The sequence below is a fragment of the Polyodon spathula genome, chromosome 15, assembly GCF_017654505.1.
Source record: "Polyodon spathula isolate WHYD16114869_AA chromosome 15, ASM1765450v1, whole genome shotgun sequence".
NCBI classification, from domain to species: domain Eukaryota; kingdom Metazoa; phylum Chordata; class Actinopteri; order Acipenseriformes; family Polyodontidae; genus Polyodon; species Polyodon spathula.
This window is the reverse complement of record NC_054548.1, coordinates 29,888,485-29,907,164: the sequence shown is the minus strand read 5'-3', so window position 1 is coordinate 29,907,164 and position 18,680 is coordinate 29,888,485. Positions and strand designations below refer to the sequence as shown.

The window sequence follows — 18,680 nt, the reverse complement described above, 5'->3', positions numbered from 1 at the left end:
ACAAACACTAATAATAATAATATATATAATATAATAATAATGTCAAGTGACTTGGAAGCAGATTAGTCATAAAATGCGTCATTAAAATCCAATACGTAAAATACGTACACAAAACTCAACAACCAAAACTATGCAAAGTAACTCCCCATCCCCCCCCCCACCCCCCCCATCCAAATACCAACATACGTTTCAAATATGGTTTATGGATTGTATTGTTACGTTTGTGGTCATCTCAGAATTACTGAACATTCATAAAAGTTATCCAACGTAACCTCATTCCATAATAACATGGAACCAAACTCTCAATAAAACAAATTTGGTCACTAGTAATAGACCAAATCGGTAAAAAGAAAAAAAAAAGTAATCTTTAAAGGTCACGTAACATTGTACATTACAGAAGAATACATTTAAAAAAAAAGCTTTACATGTGTGCCTCCTACAGTATTTACAACCGTCTCTTAAACTATTCAGATGTTCTTCTGCTTGCATTTACATAAACTTAATTTCTAGTCAAACACACTGCTAGCTGTTAAAAAGTATTTTGAAACAAGTCCGGTAAGCAGTCTGGTGTAGGTGCTGACAGCCATGCTTCAGGGTCTGGTAAATTATCTTCTCCATGCTCGAGATTCATTGTCGTCCTCCTCTTCATCATCATCTTGAAGTAAAGCATCATCTAGCAAGGACTCTGACTGAAACTAATAAAACAAACTAATAAATACAGAGCTACATTTTTTTTGCACAATACAATCAAACCTGACAATCATAGAATACAGCTGTGTACCAAGTATGAAGCCAATCTCAAAGCATTAGGTCTTTATCATCCAGAAACATGAATATTTATCAACAAAACAATTGTTTATCTTTTTTTTTTTTTAAATTAAAATAAAAGGTAATAGTTATGTATGTACTCTTTGTTAATCCGTTTAGGGGTGCAGTCAGTCTCCTGGAGTTCTCAGGAGTGCAAAATACCACTTATAATAGGATTATAGAAACTTAATGAACTGAAATGCCTAATCGTCTTGCAACAAGAAAAACACCTAAAACAATGAAGTCCATCACTGATGTAAACTCATCATAATCTAATGGCAATATACAATGGCACTGCAAAACATTATCAAGATTGTTTTATATGATTTGGAAAAGTGACCACACAGCATAAAGCATTAGCATACAATACCAAAGATGCTGATTCCCAAAAACCTGGCTTTAATTAAATAAATAAATAAATACATAAATAGGAGCAGCACATAATAAAATGTCTAAAAGGCATATTCAAAAAACAAAAAGATGGAGACTAAAAACAGTAATATACATGATTTTTCTTCTGACACAAAATACTAACCTCCTCTTCATCGGGTTCTGCTTCCTCAGGATCGGTGTTAGCAAGGGTGGTGACAGGCTTGTGCCATGCCAGTTTAAGGTCCTGACCATTAAACCGAGCCCCATGAACGGCAGCCTAAAACAGGTCAAACTGATTAATTACTAAAAAAAACAAAAAACAAAAAAAAACAACAACTTAGTACTCCTCATCTCCAAACTACCCCCCCCCCCCCCCCCCCCCCCCCCCCCCCCCCCCCCCCCAAAAAAAAACAAAAAAAATAAAAACTAATTTAGCAATATTTTATTTGGAAAAATGTAAATGAAAACATTTGATCAGGAGGTGTGTGACAAGAGTCATGACCTAATAAGGAAAGAAATCCAACTCTTTCACAGGTGCTACGACATGTTAGAATTAACGTTCCAGTTATAGTTATAATTAATGTTAGAGTTAAAGTGAAGAATAAAAAAAAAAATGTTGCCCCATTGTAAAGGACCATGCAATCTTAAATCACTGACAGCACTAGTGAGGTTAAATATATTAAATATTAAATATAAATAAATTAATTAATATATAAATACATAAATAAATAGGGACCTGGCAACCAGTGTTGGGAATGTGAACATTAAATCGCAGTATACTGTATAGATACCATTTAAAAATTGTGCTAAATCTACCAAAGCAGCATCATTTGAAACTCACAGTGAAAAAGTGTGTACATGTTTTAACTTGATCACAACTTTGTGCTTGTGTACAATTACAGAAAGGACAATCCAGTGCTGACTTTACTGTATTTTGAAGCTTCTGACACCCTTTTCCAACAGAATATGTACTTACAGCCTCAGCTTCTGCCCTTGTCCTGTAGGTAATGACAACATTAAGAGACGAGTCGTCAATCTGCCAGTCTTCAATTTCACCAAATTGCTTTAAAGAGAATAAAATGAATGATCTTCAACTTCAGCGCAGTGAGAAAGAAATGCCTTCCTGACACTATTTGTATGCATCTGAATTCCACAGTAAAACTGGCTTGCACACCTGCGCTGCTCCTTTGGGGTGTTCTTGGATCAATCCATCACTCAAAATTCACATTTGGTAAATCTAACATTTAACTTCCAAATTGCATCTTTGTTCTGACCCCTAAGCAGGATCCTTCATGCTTTTATTACAAACAGGTATAAATAGGTTTTTGCATTTTACCAGTCCCATTACCTTCGGACTAGTTTGTTCCAAAATTCTAGAGAGTTTCCTCATACCAAAAACCACACTGAACATGACCCCAAGAGTAGGTGCATCTGTTTTGTGTAGAATATATTCTCGTACTATGTAGAAGGCCACAAGGTAATTGAAAATGTTATGGACCACGTTCCCTTACCCCAAACTATGCAAGCTTCCATATAAAACTGTGGATGCACCATGATTTATTAAACAGTATGACACAAACATGCATTTTATGGAAATTAATACATTTAATATATAGTATTGCTGTCAATTTTATTAATTCATTTGTGATATACTGCACATAAATATTAATTCAGCACTAGAATCTCTCACTAACCTGCGCTCATTGCTATTACACAGTCTACTATCTTGTCATTTATAAATATGCACATTTGATCTCTAATTGTTTTAATATAATACACAAAACTAGAAATGGGAGTTTGTGAACAAACAAAAAAAAGTAGCATAATCTATGTGGAATGTCATAAGAGATTGAAGAGTTGGAAAAAGATTAAGTAAAATAGAAATGTGAAAAATCTGTATCATCAATATGTTCACACCTGTATAGGTACTTTATTAAAATAATCATAGAATACAGTTTGTAAAACTACTGCATGAAAGTCTATCATTAACACTAGAAGCACCAACCCAGTCAATCTGACCGTTTAGGCTTTTAAAATTTAAATTACTGTGTTCTGGAATGCAATGCGTATGCCCGTTCGTGACATTTCCTAAACATACATATTACATATACTGGTGGCACTTGAGCCGCATATTTGCAAGAAATTGATAATTATAAGCGTGTTTACCTACAAGCGTCAAAACCGGTCATTCTAACCAGTTATTTCAATACATATTTATTTATAAAATATTGCCTATAATCCTGCCTGTCCTTTTCAATACAAATCAGTCCCGTGAAAGTGGCGTCTACCTGCTACATTCTTTGAGTAACACCTCTCTGAGTCATACATACCCTCCTGCGTATAGCATAGCAGGCTCATTTTCAGTTCTATGTACAAAACAGTGGCGATTGGAACCAATGGCAAACAAAAGCCCGAGACAGTGTTATACTACAATGCCACACAGTTCGGTGTGGATGTGCTGGACCAAACGACATGACAGTACTCAGTCTAAGACGGATCTCGTTGGTGGCCGGTGGCTGTATTTCATTACATTTTGGAACAGACAGCCATCAATGTGTATGTTTTGTACAAGGAATGTACCGGGGAAAACTGCAAAAGGAGGGACTTCATCTTGCAGTTAGACATGGAGCTTCGTCAACCCATTTGGATCAGAAAAGGGCAGAGACAGATGCCCCTTCTGGCAGTGCTGCAGCTGCTGCACCCACACACAGGGGGAATCATGCCAGGTTGCAAAATGCAATGACAGCAAACCTTTGGATGTCTGTGCTGGTTGTGGAAGGGCAGTGTGCGGTAAATGTTAAGGGAAAGTGGAGTAGCATGTATTGCATGTGGAATGTACAGGTTAGAAGGCTGCCAGGTATGCAGGCTAAATAAATATGTTATGTAAATAGTTTATTGTATTATAGTTATTTATGTTTTGAAGTAGTGCATTATATTCTATTTTTGGGGGGAAAAAAAAGAACAATTTGATGTTATTTTTACAAACAAATAAAATGTTTACACAATTTTGTATGTACAGAGACCCGTTACAAAAGAGTTACTAGTGAAATGTTTATTTTATTTATGTTACGTTTTCCATTTGTTTTCCATTTAAATCTGGTGTTTCTGCTATGCAAATGTTTGATTTGTTGTTCATAAATAAAACGAGTTTTATACGATCGTTTGTCTTTCATGATCATATCACAGCTGTTTAAAAAGCTACCGGTTAAAATGACCAGTTTGGTGCTTCTAGGTAGTTTGAAATTCTGGCGCTTCTAAGTGTGTTTAGTCGTAGGTTAAAACAAGTGATGGGCACCAACCAGCATCAATATTTTGATAAGATATCAATATTGTTCGGTATCGATAATAATTTCCATATCGTGACATTGTGTGATTTGAAAAAAAATTCTTGTACGCTTGCAGAGACATACTTTTTATTACCAATACTACTAAAAAACAAAATGCAGTGTTATCAAGATTTATATTAAGATACAATAAACCCTAAACATACCAAATACGTAAATGTAAATAAATGTCGTGCCGAATTTTGCACTATTTTGAGATATGCAAATACATCAGTTTTTCATTTAATATTTTCTGTGTGATTACTTATGCTATGATTTAAATGTGAACTTTTGGTATTATAAAACGGGATGTAAAATCAAAACACCTCAAAATAATGCAACCTTTGCATGACACGATACTTAATACTTTGAGGTATCGTGAGTCAGCATTTATATGCAGAGTGGCTTAAGATTCAATTACTTCCAGAATGGCAAGAAAATTAACAACCCAAAGTCTGTGAGCACTGAAGTATGGAAATATTTCGGGTTTTAGGTGGATGATGGTGAAATCGTAAAATATAACAAGACCTTGTTTTTCTCCATGGATATTATACTTTTCATATTACCGATACTGTAATACATGCACAATATTGATATAAAATGTTCATATTGTTGCCCACCACTACTTAAAACAATTTGTCATTGAAACAATTAATGACGTACTGGATGACACCTGTAATTTAAACTGCAAAGTACACTCACAGGAGCTTTATTTGAGATACTTTTACACAAACGCTATGGGCATACCAAGATAGAAATAAGTGCATAGATTTAGGTATGATTAATACAAACTACGAGAGACTACACCCTAAAGGCATCTAAATACTTACTGCAAAATAAGGAAGCAAGTCTTCTCTATCAGATTCAGTAAAACCAGAGATCTCTAAAGCTCTTGGACGGTGGTCCACCACAGCATACAGTGGGGTCCCTCTACCCCTTCCACGCATTCCTCTGCCACGGCTTCTAAGTGCCCCACGCCCCCGGCCATGGCCCCCCCTACCACGTCCAGATGACAAGATTCCTCTTTTGGCAGCCTGGAATATAAATATGAAGTAATCATAAACCAAGATTGCCATGTTATAATTATGATTTGGATTTGAATTCTCATAAAAATGGTTTAAATGTGCACATTTACAGTCAACTCACAAATAGCAGTGTCATGCTACAATATTACTTGCTTATTATTCCGATATGCAAATGTACAATGGTGCTTGAGCGGATTAAAACAAAATTAAAAAAATAAAAGACCAAAAGTTAACAGTGCCATCTTCTGTTACTGTTAAAAACTACAACTGGATGTTATGTACAGTTGTGCTTAACTTTCCTATAAAAATATTCATCGTCTTTCCCAACTAGGGATGGCTCGGTATACCGGTTTTTCGGTTTACCGTGGTTTAGTTACATTATGGTATTGACGTTGTTCCTTTTATTCTACACCGCAATTATCCTAATTACTTTATGCAACGGTTAACACGTTTTTCAAATGCAAACCTGCTTTTTCTAAATCAAGTGATGGTACTTGCACCCTTAGTGGTCTGAGGAAGATATTTTGTGAATTGATACTGTATTTAATGGTTTTGAAGAAAATTGCCTACACAGAATACACGCTTCAATTGCTGCGTTCCATTTCCCAGAGCTTGCTGCGTCGGCTGCTCTTGGCTGCTGTCATTCTGACATCACACGCAGCATCTAGAGAAACGCCTTCTCCAAACCTTGCAGCACAGAACACATTTTCAACGTGCTATATTTACATTTGTCTGAATTATCAACAGTCAGTTTAATGTAATTCATTAACATTAACTATTGTAAAATTATATATTTTATGGATTTAGTACGTAAGGTTTGTGTGTTTAAGTTATTTATTTAACATAGCGTTGACAAGGCTGTTCACGACTTCATTGTATAATGATAAAATGTCATTCACCTAACAGTGTGGCAGCAGTAATTTTAGTGGTTATTTGCATTAAGATTAGCAGATCACTCGCGATCTTTGCATCGTCCTTGTGCTTCACAGCCGCAGCCAGCCTCCCGCAGTAACACTGGGTGACGTCTACAGCACATCTCTGCAACTCTGTGCAGCACTGTGCAGAACTGTGGAAATGTGCGCATAAGAACACGACCAATGTCTCAATTAAAATAAGCACAGACTCGCAACTGCAGCAGGATAGCCTACTTATTATCAACATAATTTTGTTTAAACAAGTTAACAGTATTCCAATGTTCTTAGGTAAGTGAAGAAATCTTTTTTTTTTTTTTTTTTTTTTTTTTTTAACAAATAATCATTAATATAATAATCATTAATGTAATAATCATTGGAAGCTTACTCGTGCAATGTCGTTAAGTGTGGCTATAAATCCAAAAACATGTTAAGATTAAAAAAAAAATGTTTTTTTTTTTTTGGGATATACAGTACTGTGCAAAAGTTTTAGGCAGGTGTGAAAAAATGCTGTAAAGTAAGAATGCTTTCAAAAATAGACATGTTAATAGTTATATTTATCAATTAACAAAATGCAAAGTGAGTGAACAGAAGAAAAATCTACATCAAATCAATATTGCCACCCTTTGCCTTCAAAACAGCATCAATTCTTCTAGGTAAAGTTTTTGAAGGAACTCGGCAGGTAGGTTGGCCCAAACATCTTGGAGAACTAACCACAGTTCTTCTGTGGATTTAGACAGCCTCAGTTGCTTTTCTCTCTTCATGTAATCCCAGACAGACTCTATGATGTTGAGATCAGGGCTCTGTGGAGGCCATACCATCACTTCCAGGACACCTTGTTCTTCTTTACGTTGAAGATAGTTCTTAAAGACTTTCACTGTATGTTTGGGGTTGTTGTCATGCTGCAGAATAAATTTGGGGCCAATCAGATGCCTCCCTGATGGTATTGCATGATGGATAAGTATCTGCCTGTACTTCTCAGCATTGAGGAGACCATTAATTCTGACCAAATCCCCAACTCCATTTGCAGAAATGCAGCCCCAAACTTGCAAGGAACCTCCATCATGCTTCACTGTTGCCTGCAGACACTCATTTGTGTATCGCTCTCCAGCCTTTCGGCAAACAAACTGCCTTCTGCTACAGCCAAATATTGCAAATTTTGACTCATCAGTCCAGAGCACCTGCTGCCATTTTTCTGAACCCCAGTTCCTGTGTTTTCATGCATAGCTGAATCGCTTGGCCTTGTTTCCACATCGTAGGTATGGCTTTTTGGTCGCAAGTCTTCCATGAAGGCCACTTCTGACCAGACTTCTCCAGATAGTAGATGGGTGTACCAGGGTCCCACTGTTTTCTGCCAATTCTGAGCTGATGGCACTGCCGGGCATCTTCCGATTGCGAACGGAAGTAAGCATGATGTGTCTTTCATCTGCTGAAGTAAGTTTCCTTGGCCGACCACTGCATCTACGGTCCTCAGCGTAGCCAGTTTCTTTGTGCTTCTTCAAAAGAGCTTGGACAGCACATCTGGAAACCCCAGTCTGCCTTGAAATTTCTGCCTGGGAGAGACCTTGCTGATGCAATATAACTACCTTGTGTCTTGTTGCTGTGCTCAGTCTTGCCATGGTGTATGACTTTTGACAGTAAACTGTCTTCAGCAACGGCACCTTGTTAGCTGAGTTTGGCTGTTCCTCACCCAGTTTTATTCCTCCTACACAGCTGTTTCTGTTTCAGTTAATGATTGCGTTTCAACCTACATATTGAATTGATGATCATTAGCACCTGTTTTGTATAATTTTTTAATCATTTTTTTTAAATCCCTGACTTTGTGCAAGTGTACCTAGAAGAATTGATGCTGTTTTGAAGGCAAAGGGTGGTCACACCAAATACTGATTTGATGTAGATTTTTCTTCTGTTCACTCACTTTGCATTTTGTCGATTGATAAATATAAACTATTAATATGTCTTTTTGAAAGCATTCTTACTTTATAGCATTTTTTCACACCTGCCTAACTTTTACACAGTACTGTACATATTTTATTTATCCGGTTATAAAATAAACAACTAATCTCTGCTCTTAAATAACCTATGGTACATGTTTGTGTTTTAAGCAATAAGACAGATTATTTCCCAATTCTATTTACCATTAGCTAAACAAAGTATTTACTTATTTAATTTTATATGTTAATGTTTTAACAAACTACAGCACCACATTATTTTGAGCAAATAATATATCTTAATACTGTTGTAGTATAACACAGAGTGTACAATTTTAGGTTTTTTGTTTTTGTTTAGTTCTGTCTTTATAAAAGAAACTTACCAAGTTATTTGGCATAGTAAAATACTAAATACCAAATGCTTAAATCATTCCATGAAAGGAAGTGTGATATGTTGGTTTTATTTTTGTGAATTACAGTAATTTACATTAGTCATTCTTCATTTAAGCCTTTATTTTATAACTTGCATGATATACTGTCTGTATACCAAGATATTAAGGTTATCATTGTATTATATATTTTTTTTTTTTTAAACGGTTACCATACCATGCAAATTTTATACCATCCCAACCTCTTTCCCAACCCCCAGCCCCACACACCTCTAGCTGAAGTTCTGTGTATTTCTTCCTCAGTTGTGCAACATCTTCCCCAGCTTGCATCTTCTTATATAAATCTAACTCTGAATCCAGCAGCTCTTTTTGCATCTGAGAGGGATAAAGTTATTAACAAATTTGATTTAATTTAATTTACAACAAAACAGTAAGTCTTTCTAATTATGTACCTGAGCCTTGGTTTTCATTGTTTTGTGAGGAATGCCACTTGAGATTGCTTTCAGTTCATCTTTCAGTTTGGTTATGCTGTTTGTCAGAATTTTCAGAGTTTTCATGATTTCGGCCTTGTCCTCTGGTTTCATGGTTTTGTTTTTCTCCAGCTTTGAGATTAATATCTATACACAATGCAAACACATTGCTGTTAGACTCCTATATGAACAGACCACATAACACACACATCTATTTTAATGCTTTAAAAAAAATATTATTTGTAAACAGTGGATAGAAACAAAAAGTAAAAATGGATACAAATAAGTAAAAGGTTTTCAGACGGTTCAAACAAATATGGCCACAAAATATTCAGTACTGTATTAAATAGCATGCATAGTAGATGATTTTCTGTATTTTTTATGAAGCATTTTAATATGCTAATATTTAATTGTTATTACTAGATTACATTTTGCAGTCTAACAAGCACACTGGTGATGCCAGATTAAGTTGTACTATAAAAAACTAGAAGGGTGTTTGGCAAAGACTGCAAATCACACCAACGTGAGCTTGCAAATGACTATACATATTGATTTTCTAAGCCAGTGAAAGTTAGGTGTATGTTTTTGGTGAACCCTTTGCTATCAAGTCAAGTCACTGAAATATCCATAAATCCATACAAGCTTAACATTAAGGAAACCATATATATTGTTGGCAATAAAATAAATAAACTATTTTCAATGCATACACATAATTACCTTTTGGGTTTCAATGTGTTTTCCCACTATTTCCTGCTTCTTTTTTCTTACATCTTGCTGAAGCCTTAATGCTTCCTGCAACAGTAAATCACATTAGCATCATTTCACTAGGACATTTCATCCTGTTTAACAATTCAAACATAATCCTCAACCCCTTGCAGATCACATATGCAGTTAAGGAAAATGAAACTAAACACACAGTTACTTCAAATCTCACCCACCTGTTTCTTTTTAAGGGTTTCACTGTGGTCTGCAACACCACTGTTCACAAAAGGCATAGTTTTCTGTATTGCCTTCAGGGCAGCAGGGTTGTAAACAGTTTTTGTAAGGCCCATAGAAGTAGACAGCACCTGCAGAAGAGCAAAGTTATTTATAGACATTGTTTTACTATTGCTACTTTATACATTGCAAACTTTCAAAAAACACAGTCTAAAAAGAAAGTCACGGCAAATAATCTATTCAGCTTAACAACTATACACCCCCATTGGCATCACCTTGAACAACATGTCAATGACAGATTTAAGGTTCCATTGCTGGAAAACATATTTTTTAATTATCTACATCAGCACCTTTTGGAAAATAATCCAATATCAATGCCCATACAGATTAAACCAAATTGAACAAGTGTTCCCAAAATACTGCCTGGTTATTCCCCGCCCCCCCCCCCCCCCCCCCCGCCCCAACCAAATTTGGAATGTCCAATTATGTTTATTTCTCTTCACTGCAGTGGGTCCCCACACAGCATAAACATTCTGAGGGCGTGAGCATCCTCCTATCTCACAAGCCTAAAGCCAGAATCGCTTTTACATCGAACAATCCAGAGCAGAGGAGGCCGGGCTACCGATCCCAGAGAACAGAGATCAGCTCTGATTTTTATCCACTCTGGTGTCGGGCCAGTAGGGTTCACTGTTGTGCAATGCAGAGATGTAGTCCCTGACGGTTTCCCATCACCCACCCCAGGAGTATTATAGCCAAAGTGATGCCACCTTCAGAGTCCACAGCAAAGTTCGGTCTCTTTGCACAACCCGGACACAAACTGCCGCTGTCCAAGCTGTATGCCTCATCCTGCAATCACATTGGCAGCGCTATAACTAGATGAGCCACTCAGGGACCCCTAGCCACAATATTTTTTTAGTTAAGTCTACAGACCACCTTATACCCCTTCTCCACGGGCACATCCAAACTGCGAGGGCTCAGTACGCTATGGGTACAGGTGGTCCACTGGCCATCTGTCAAGCTGAGCAAGAAGAAAACCATGAAACTCCCTCAAAAGACATCTGAATTTGGCTGCGAGCCAAGCAGAGCCAGGTGTGGGGTTAAGGATTTTTGTCATTATGTTGCATCAGTCAGTACTGCTGTCGGGCAGCGAGTGTTATGAGAGAAAAGTACAGCTTTGGGACACTTAGGAAGTGCAGGGCAGATAGAAGGAATATCTGGAATCGATAGAAGGAATATCTGGAATCGTGCATCAGAAATGAGAACGTTTATGCCTGAATTTCTGATGATTTGAAGCAAACAGACATAAACTGTGGGTATGGTACACTTAACTCACACACTCAAAAACACAATTCTACCAAGTTTCTCATCCTTGACCAAATATAAAAGATACAGCTGTATCGTTGGCATATTAATTTTTGAACACCCTTTGCGCATATTTTGTCAAATTGAATTAATAACAATAATTAATAACAACTGCCTTTCATTTTCTGTGACGTCAGTAGCATGGCTCAGCTCTTCAGTGGAAAAACAACCCAGTCTCCCCTTAACTCGGTACAGCCCCAGCGCAGCTCGGTTGTACTGCGGAAGAGGCATTAAATACATGTGCTTCTCATTTCCACTGATATTTCTGCTTTATCGCCAACAGTCCATGGTTTACCTTCTTACCAGTACACATTATATCAAAAGACCTGTTTCTATTGTAGAATTTGTTGCATATTTCTCTGAATGGAAACCTCCCACTCCCACACTGCAATAAAATCAAATCAGGCAAAACGTTAGGAGTAATATAAATGGCTGAACCAGAACGGGTAAACCTTCTCTTACCTTTTGATTTGTGACTGCTGATGGTTTAGAACAAAAACCCAACCTTTCTTTCACAGAAAGTTTACTGGTATTCTACAAAAAACAAAAACGATTTTTAAAGAAATCAGTTTTGATACAAAACGTTTTAATTATGTATGGCAAGCAATAGATAAAATAAGCTGTTAGTTGCATTCAGCTTACAACTATAAAAAAAAAAAAAAGTCTGGTGTGCAGAATTACAGTTAAAAAAAAAAAACAGAACCTTCAACAAGATCAGACACTGATGTGTCAGTACTGTGAGAAAGTAGGAAACCTTGCCTTATTTATAGTATGTGGAATAACTGCATGCAATAAGCCATGTCTCTTTTATCAAATATGTGCAATACTGATTTAAACCAGTTACAGGCAAACATACATACATAAGTTTGGCATTCTCTGCTCGTATTAAACATTTTTAAATGGTTGTAAATACCTGAGTGGAAACTGTGTTTGAAGGTTGTGGCTGAGTTGGCTCTGTAGTGGTTGTCGGTATAGGGCCCAATCGATCTTTTACAGACTGTTTGAGTGCTGACACACTGGGTTGCTGTGCTGAAGTCCGATGCACCTTGAGAAACAAACACAAATATAAAAAAATACTAATTGTATCATACAGCTTCATAGTGTCACTACACTATGTAGGGCTACCTGCTGCTGTTTTAACAAATGTTCTTGCAAATTTTAATATTTTGCCTTAAATTGCTCAGGTAATAATCAATTGTCAGTACTATGAAAAAGTAGGTCACATTGACCTAAATTTACAGTATGTAGAATAACTTGTAACAAATGCTCATGAAAAGTTAACAGCCAGCTTGAAATGTTGACTAACATCATGAACTAGTGTTTTTTTATTAGCATTTTACAATTGACTATATACTGTTTAAGATTAACTGAAATTACCTGTTGTGCCATAGGCTGCAGTTGGGGTGCAGTGTCTTCTTGATGCCAGAATACCTTGATGAAACGATTGTTAAGCACAGCTTCGGTGCTGGACATAGCTCTCTTAGCCTCTTCATGACTGGAAAACTGAATAAGGGCACCGTCAGGATTACTCTTATAAGCCACCTTGGGGAGTGGGGGCAGAGAAAGAAAAATAAGTTACTTTAGAAACAACATGGCACAATCCTGGTACACTCACTAATGGTGTTTTGTTTGGAGTAATCAGGTTTAGCAAGTTTTACATGCATCTAAACAGTAAGCTGGGTTCTATGCAAATTATTATTAGCTAACCTATGTAAAGTCTCTACAGCAGTGTTACTCAAATGTGGCCACCAGCGTGATTTTGTGCGACCACAGCTGCCCCCCAGCAACTCCTCTCTTAATCAGCCTTTACCTTAAAACTGCGCCGCTATGCAGCTTTCATTTAGCGCAGTTCATTGTTGTTGTTATTTTGGATTGCATTGTAATTCCTCATCCTGCTTCTGTTAGCTGCTATCCCCCAGCATTAACGACAATATAATCACTGTATGCTGACTGGTCGAGCTATCACTCTGATCAGGATTTAATTTTGGCATGCGTCAAAAATCTCTACCGGCTCCACTTTCAGAGCTCATTGGATGATCAACTATCAGAGGATTCCCCAGTTGCAGTCTTTTTTGAGATTGTCACAAATACTGGCGCAAACAAGGTGGACAAGAAAAGGCTTCTGTAGTCCGACATGAAAATGGTATGGAATATTTACTTTAGTGCGGAAACAAACATATGTACTCAAAAGGCAAAAATCCTTGTCCGTGTCTGCCATAAATTAAATTGTTGAAACAGCAACACGTATCACAACCTGTTCGCATGAAAGTTTCTGAAACGGCAAGTGAAAAAACTGTTCTGTCTGCTATGTGGGATTAATATTTAACTTCCAGATACCTCCGTATTCAATATCAAAATAATCTGAAGACCCCTGGTTCATCTGATGTGGAATGACCCATTCTATACAGTAAGTCATATGGTAGTTTCAGTGTATGCACTGTAAAGGACACTGGCGCCATCAAAAGGTAGCAGAGGGTTATGTTAACACAATACATTCAGTGTTGTTTGACATGTTATTTACAAGGATGTAACAGAACCATATCAATCAATATTGGTATCCTTTGATTAGGATGAATGAATTGGTTTATGTTAGCTCTAGCTTTTTGAACAACTGGCTATTGTAGGTGTGCTGTGAATGCCATTTGCTGTATTTTATACATTAAACAAAACTTTACTACCACACACTTTTAAATCACTTTACATCTGTTCAAAATAGAAAACAGTATAGTTTCAGTTTGACAAGGACCATCAATATACAAAACATTGGGTTCACAATGTAGGCCGGTAACAGTTTGCTTTCAGTGTATGTGTTTTCAGATTTCATACCATCATTATTGCTGTTAATTATACAATGTACATTTTGGGTAATCAGGATGCTGTGTCATTGTCCAATGCAAAACATTTTTTATTTGGCACATTTTTTACTTCATTGTATTTTCAAACAAAATATCAAATGCAAGACATTTTCTAGTAGGCTTATTTTATTTTGCTACATTGCTGATGTAGGCAGCTACATAAAAATAAGATTCTGAATGTAATTACGTACAGTAATAATAATCTCAGTTGAAAACGAAGTGCCCTAGGGTCTCGAGTAACACCTAAAGCACCAAGTTGCATATTACAGTAATTTGCGCACGCATGTATACATTATTTTACCTAGACAATGCCCCCTAGGCAACCCCACTGTTTAAATACAGTGTAAGAGAAGGCTCACGTTGAATTCTTACCTGGAGATTAACAATAGTGCCAAATTTGCAGAAGTGTTCATTAAGCTTGCGGATGTTATTGAGCTCCAAAGGAATCTTCCTTACTTCTAGCTTTGCATTTTCAGCTCCAAACTGCATCTTCTTCTGGAATCCTAGATTATTAGTGTTACTGAAATTTTGCCTGGTTAAGTGATCAAAATAAAATCAATCAATTTAGGGGGAAAAAACACTGACAAAACTCTCTACAGTGTTATATGTATTACCTTTAATATTACCGAGTACCTTAATAATTTAGAAATTATGGATGATGTCAAAATGAGCAGCAAGATACAGCTATTACATAATTAATCCTTTATAAAATAAATCTCACCCAATAATCTGCAAAAGCAAAGTATTTCTTAGATTTGAGCAACAAACAGATTTTAAATGGTTTTATCCAGAAATCATGAGAGAAACACTGTCATAATGCTTTCCAGGAAGCAGATGTTAAATCATATTTAAATTTTTTTTAGAGCTTACTTGTCAAACCAGGGTTTCTTAGAAAGCATCCCACTGTCTACTGCCCCTGTTGCTCTTTTTCTGGACTCTGATTCCACCACTATTCTCATGCTGTTGTTAGCAGGGTTTTCTGTGTACCAAGGCAGGGGTCAATATTGTAAAAACAACATGTTAAATATACATACAGGATGAAGCAACTGTGGGAGGTTTAGATGGTTGATCCTGTAGGCGTCTGGGAACGGAGCAGAAAAGTATTTCCAAATGGAAGAGGGTACAATTACTTTAGCAACAATAATCTTCTTGTAAAGAGTCAAGGGAGAAAGTATGCATATCATGAATTTAACCTTTGGCCACTTGAGTATCATGATTTTAAGCAGGTTTTTTTCCTTCTTGTCCGATACACGCAATTGACAGAGAATCACAGACTACAGCTGTGTAATGTATGTGAGTTTCCGTAACACTGAAAATATAAAGATACAAGCTGAAATGGTTTATGAAATGTTAACAGTTGCAATACCCAATTATACTCTGGCACAATGGATCTGGACAAACAAATGCTGTAAAGGAGCAATTCATGTTCATACCTCTTGGTGGAAGGTCCACTTCCCCCAATGTCAGCCCTATCAGATTTGGTCTTTGCGCATGCACTCTGTGTCTATACACAGGTCTTGAAGTGCTGGTTATGCTTGGTGCTTCAGGATTATATACATCAGGTTCATAAGTTTCTAAAAGGAAAAGAAAAGTGTTCATGTGGGGCTGGGAATGCAAATAATATTAATAGTGTTACTGAATTTGTAACACATTTCCCATTGCTGCCTGCTGTGTTGTATATATTCCTTCAGTATTCTTTACTGAGACAGGGCATATAATATGAATTTTCATGCGTCAATAAAATGTGAGTACAAGTGTACAAACTATATAGAGTTACATTAGCTGTAACTAAGACTAGTTAAACACCTGTGTGGCTTAGTGAATACGGTTGACCACAATACTTAGACACTCATACAATGTTATTGTGAGCCTGCTTCAAAATCTAAATTGTTTTTAAAATGTTGCACTGTTGTGCATTTTAGAAGCTTAAATCTTTTTTAGATATGCCACTGTACAGTGTACACACACACACACACACACACACACACACACACACACTATATAGTGTGGTCCAGTGGTTAAAGTCCAGGGCTTGTAACCGGAAGGTCACCTGTTCAAATCCCACCTCTGCATCTGATCGACACACTGTGTGACTCTGAGCAAGTCACTTAACCTCCTTGTGCTCCATCCTGCGATGTTAAATCAATGTCCTATTGTAAGTGACTCTGCATATAATGCAAAGTTCACAGCCTACCTCTGTAAAGTGCTTTCTGATGGTGGTCCACTATGAAAGGCGCTATATAAAAATAAAGATATTATTATGGTCAAGAGAGATTTCATATTTTAAATTCCAAAACTATTGTCCTTTATTTCTATAAAAATAATTGTATTGTGTGACATATAATTATGTATATGTCATGAATAGTCATGAGGTACTCCAGGCATTGCAAGTGTTATATGGATCTTTATTTTTGATTCAATATCCAGCGCTGTGACATTTAAAACAAGAGTTTACGTGAAGACCTGATGCTTGTCCGATTTAAGTTCGTTGTTTTTTTTTTGTTTTTTTTAAGATATTACAATATGTACAGTTCAGCAGTCTTCAACGATAAATGTTTTTTAAATGTATATAGCCTGTGTGTCTTAAAACCATAAACCTCTTAACTGCAATATTAGTCATTAAAGACCCGATAAAAGGCAAAAGGAGGAAAAAAAAAAAAGTCAGTTTTTAGAGGAGTTGACACTGTTTGGAGAACAACTATCAAATAACCTGCATCTCAAGAAGTTATACCTGAAGTGAAGAGAGGGGGTTGCGCTTGAGGTGGTGAATGACGAATCACCGAGGTCACAACTGGGGGTACAGAGCCTGTAACAGAGTTTGGGGGTGCATCCATGCCAGAGGGCTGGAGAGGTTGGAGAGGAGGAAGAGATGGTGGAGGCCCTGGCAACAGTTAGAAAACTGATGAACACTTTGTATATATAATAAAAAAAAAAAAATAAAAAAAAACACACCCTACTCTGCAATTGCATTGAAAAGAACTAAACTTATAACCAATAAAACAAAAAAATTATAGGACACCATTTGCTATTATTACTTAGGGGTGGATATCATCAATAGTAAAAAGGCCTTCATTGTAACAGTTCATAAAAGCGTGCAGTAATTCCTATTCAAATGATATAGAATAATGAAAGATATAGTCTTCATTATTGAAAGTGCAAGTATAAGAGACAAGGTCTTTATCAATGTCTTTGATTTCAGCCAGACACCAGGTGTACGTGGCTACCAGGTCTAGTTAGTGGATGAAAGCAATCTTAAACCCTATTCTAACTCTAATGTCACATTAACCCTTTGCAGTCAACGTATTCCGTGCTTGTCAGGCGCGTCAGGTCCAATTTATTTCACACTTGCTGTTTAATTTCCTCCCCCCCACCCAAGAGTAAAACAGGTTTAAAAGGCAGTGCATGGTAAAACGACATCAGTACTGCATCTCCATACAAGCCCCACCCCTTTTTCGCTGTATTTTTCACATACCTCTTTATAGACGTGCATACTGATAAATCCTCTCCTGATCACTCGTTTTATCACCAAACACCTCAATAATGTGATCCAAGTCATTATTTTATTACCATAACATCTAAAAAAGCTCTGCAAATGTCTGTGACATCCTTTGAGCGCTGTATGTGGAAGCAGCTATCTTCCTTTGTGTCTGTGTTATCTCTGTGGTCCATGGTGCTACTGTATTGCTCAGGGACGGCCTTTTTTTTCTAGCTCCTATCGGTCTCACCTGGAAAAAAACGGCTGGAGACCTGTGCTTTATGTTTTTTTGATGTTGTCGGACAGGGTCTGACATCGGACTGGAAAGGGAAAACTGTAATGTCGGACCTGATCCGACATATGACCGCAAATGGTTAATAACTGGATTCAGTAAAACACAAATCTAGAACTAAACCCCCATTTACCTGTTACCAGTGGAAGGCTAGGAGGTAAAGGACTGGGAGGGGGCCCTGGCGGCCTTAAATTTATAGCAGGTGGCGTCATCATGGCGGGAGGTGGTGGAAGGCCAGGAGGGGGAGGTCCTTCACCAGGAGGGGGCTGTGCTGGAAAAGGCAGCATGCCTGGGAGATTGACATCTTCCACAACTACTGGGTCACTTCCATGGTCAAACAGACACATATCCCCTCTCATGCAGAAGCCCTTTTCTAAAAAGAAACAAAATAAAAGGTTATTACATTATAGATGAGTGTTCAGCGGTTTATTAGATACCCACGGTAAGGTATTAACATTCAATTATACCTGGTGTCATGGCAAAAGTTTGGAAACATGGATTCAGAGCTCTGACTAATAACTGTAATGCAGGA

At 37.1% G+C, this 18,680-nt stretch overlaps 1 protein-coding gene across 2 annotated transcripts in view; it reads right to left on the bottom strand.

The window, feature by feature from the left end:
- Positions 1 to 222: 222 nt before the first annotated feature.
- The window catches only part of LOC121327909 (RNA-binding protein 26-like), a 34,977-nt gene continuing 16,519 nt past the window's right edge, over positions 223 to 18,680 (bottom strand). Inside the window, exons 8-24 of one of the 2 annotated variants that reach the window (XM_041272241.1) lie at positions 18,282 to 18,521; positions 17,113 to 17,262; positions 16,576 to 16,617; positions 15,815 to 15,955; positions 15,252 to 15,360; positions 14,754 to 14,913; positions 12,904 to 13,068; positions 12,440 to 12,571; positions 11,989 to 12,060; positions 10,167 to 10,295; positions 9,946 to 10,020; positions 9,211 to 9,375; positions 9,029 to 9,133; positions 5,333 to 5,536; positions 2,156 to 2,242; positions 1,343 to 1,456; positions 223 to 695 (exon numbers count right to left, since the gene is read on the bottom strand). In XM_041272241.1, coding sequence (XP_041128175.1) covers positions 606 to 695; positions 1,343 to 1,456; positions 2,156 to 2,242; positions 5,333 to 5,536; positions 9,029 to 9,133; positions 9,211 to 9,375; positions 9,946 to 10,020; positions 10,167 to 10,295; positions 11,989 to 12,060; positions 12,440 to 12,571; positions 12,904 to 13,068; positions 14,754 to 14,913; positions 15,252 to 15,360; positions 15,815 to 15,955; positions 16,576 to 16,617; positions 17,113 to 17,262; positions 18,282 to 18,521 — 2,180 coding nt within the window. In that variant the 3' untranslated portion in view covers positions 223 to 605. The remainder of the gene's footprint in view (positions 696 to 1,342; positions 1,457 to 2,155; positions 2,243 to 5,332; positions 5,537 to 9,028; positions 9,134 to 9,210; positions 9,376 to 9,945; positions 10,021 to 10,166; positions 10,296 to 11,988; positions 12,061 to 12,439; positions 12,572 to 12,903; positions 13,069 to 14,753; positions 14,914 to 15,251; positions 15,361 to 15,814; positions 15,956 to 16,575; positions 16,618 to 17,112; positions 17,263 to 18,281; positions 18,522 to 18,680) is intronic. The other variant, XM_041272242.1, reaches the window with a different exon arrangement.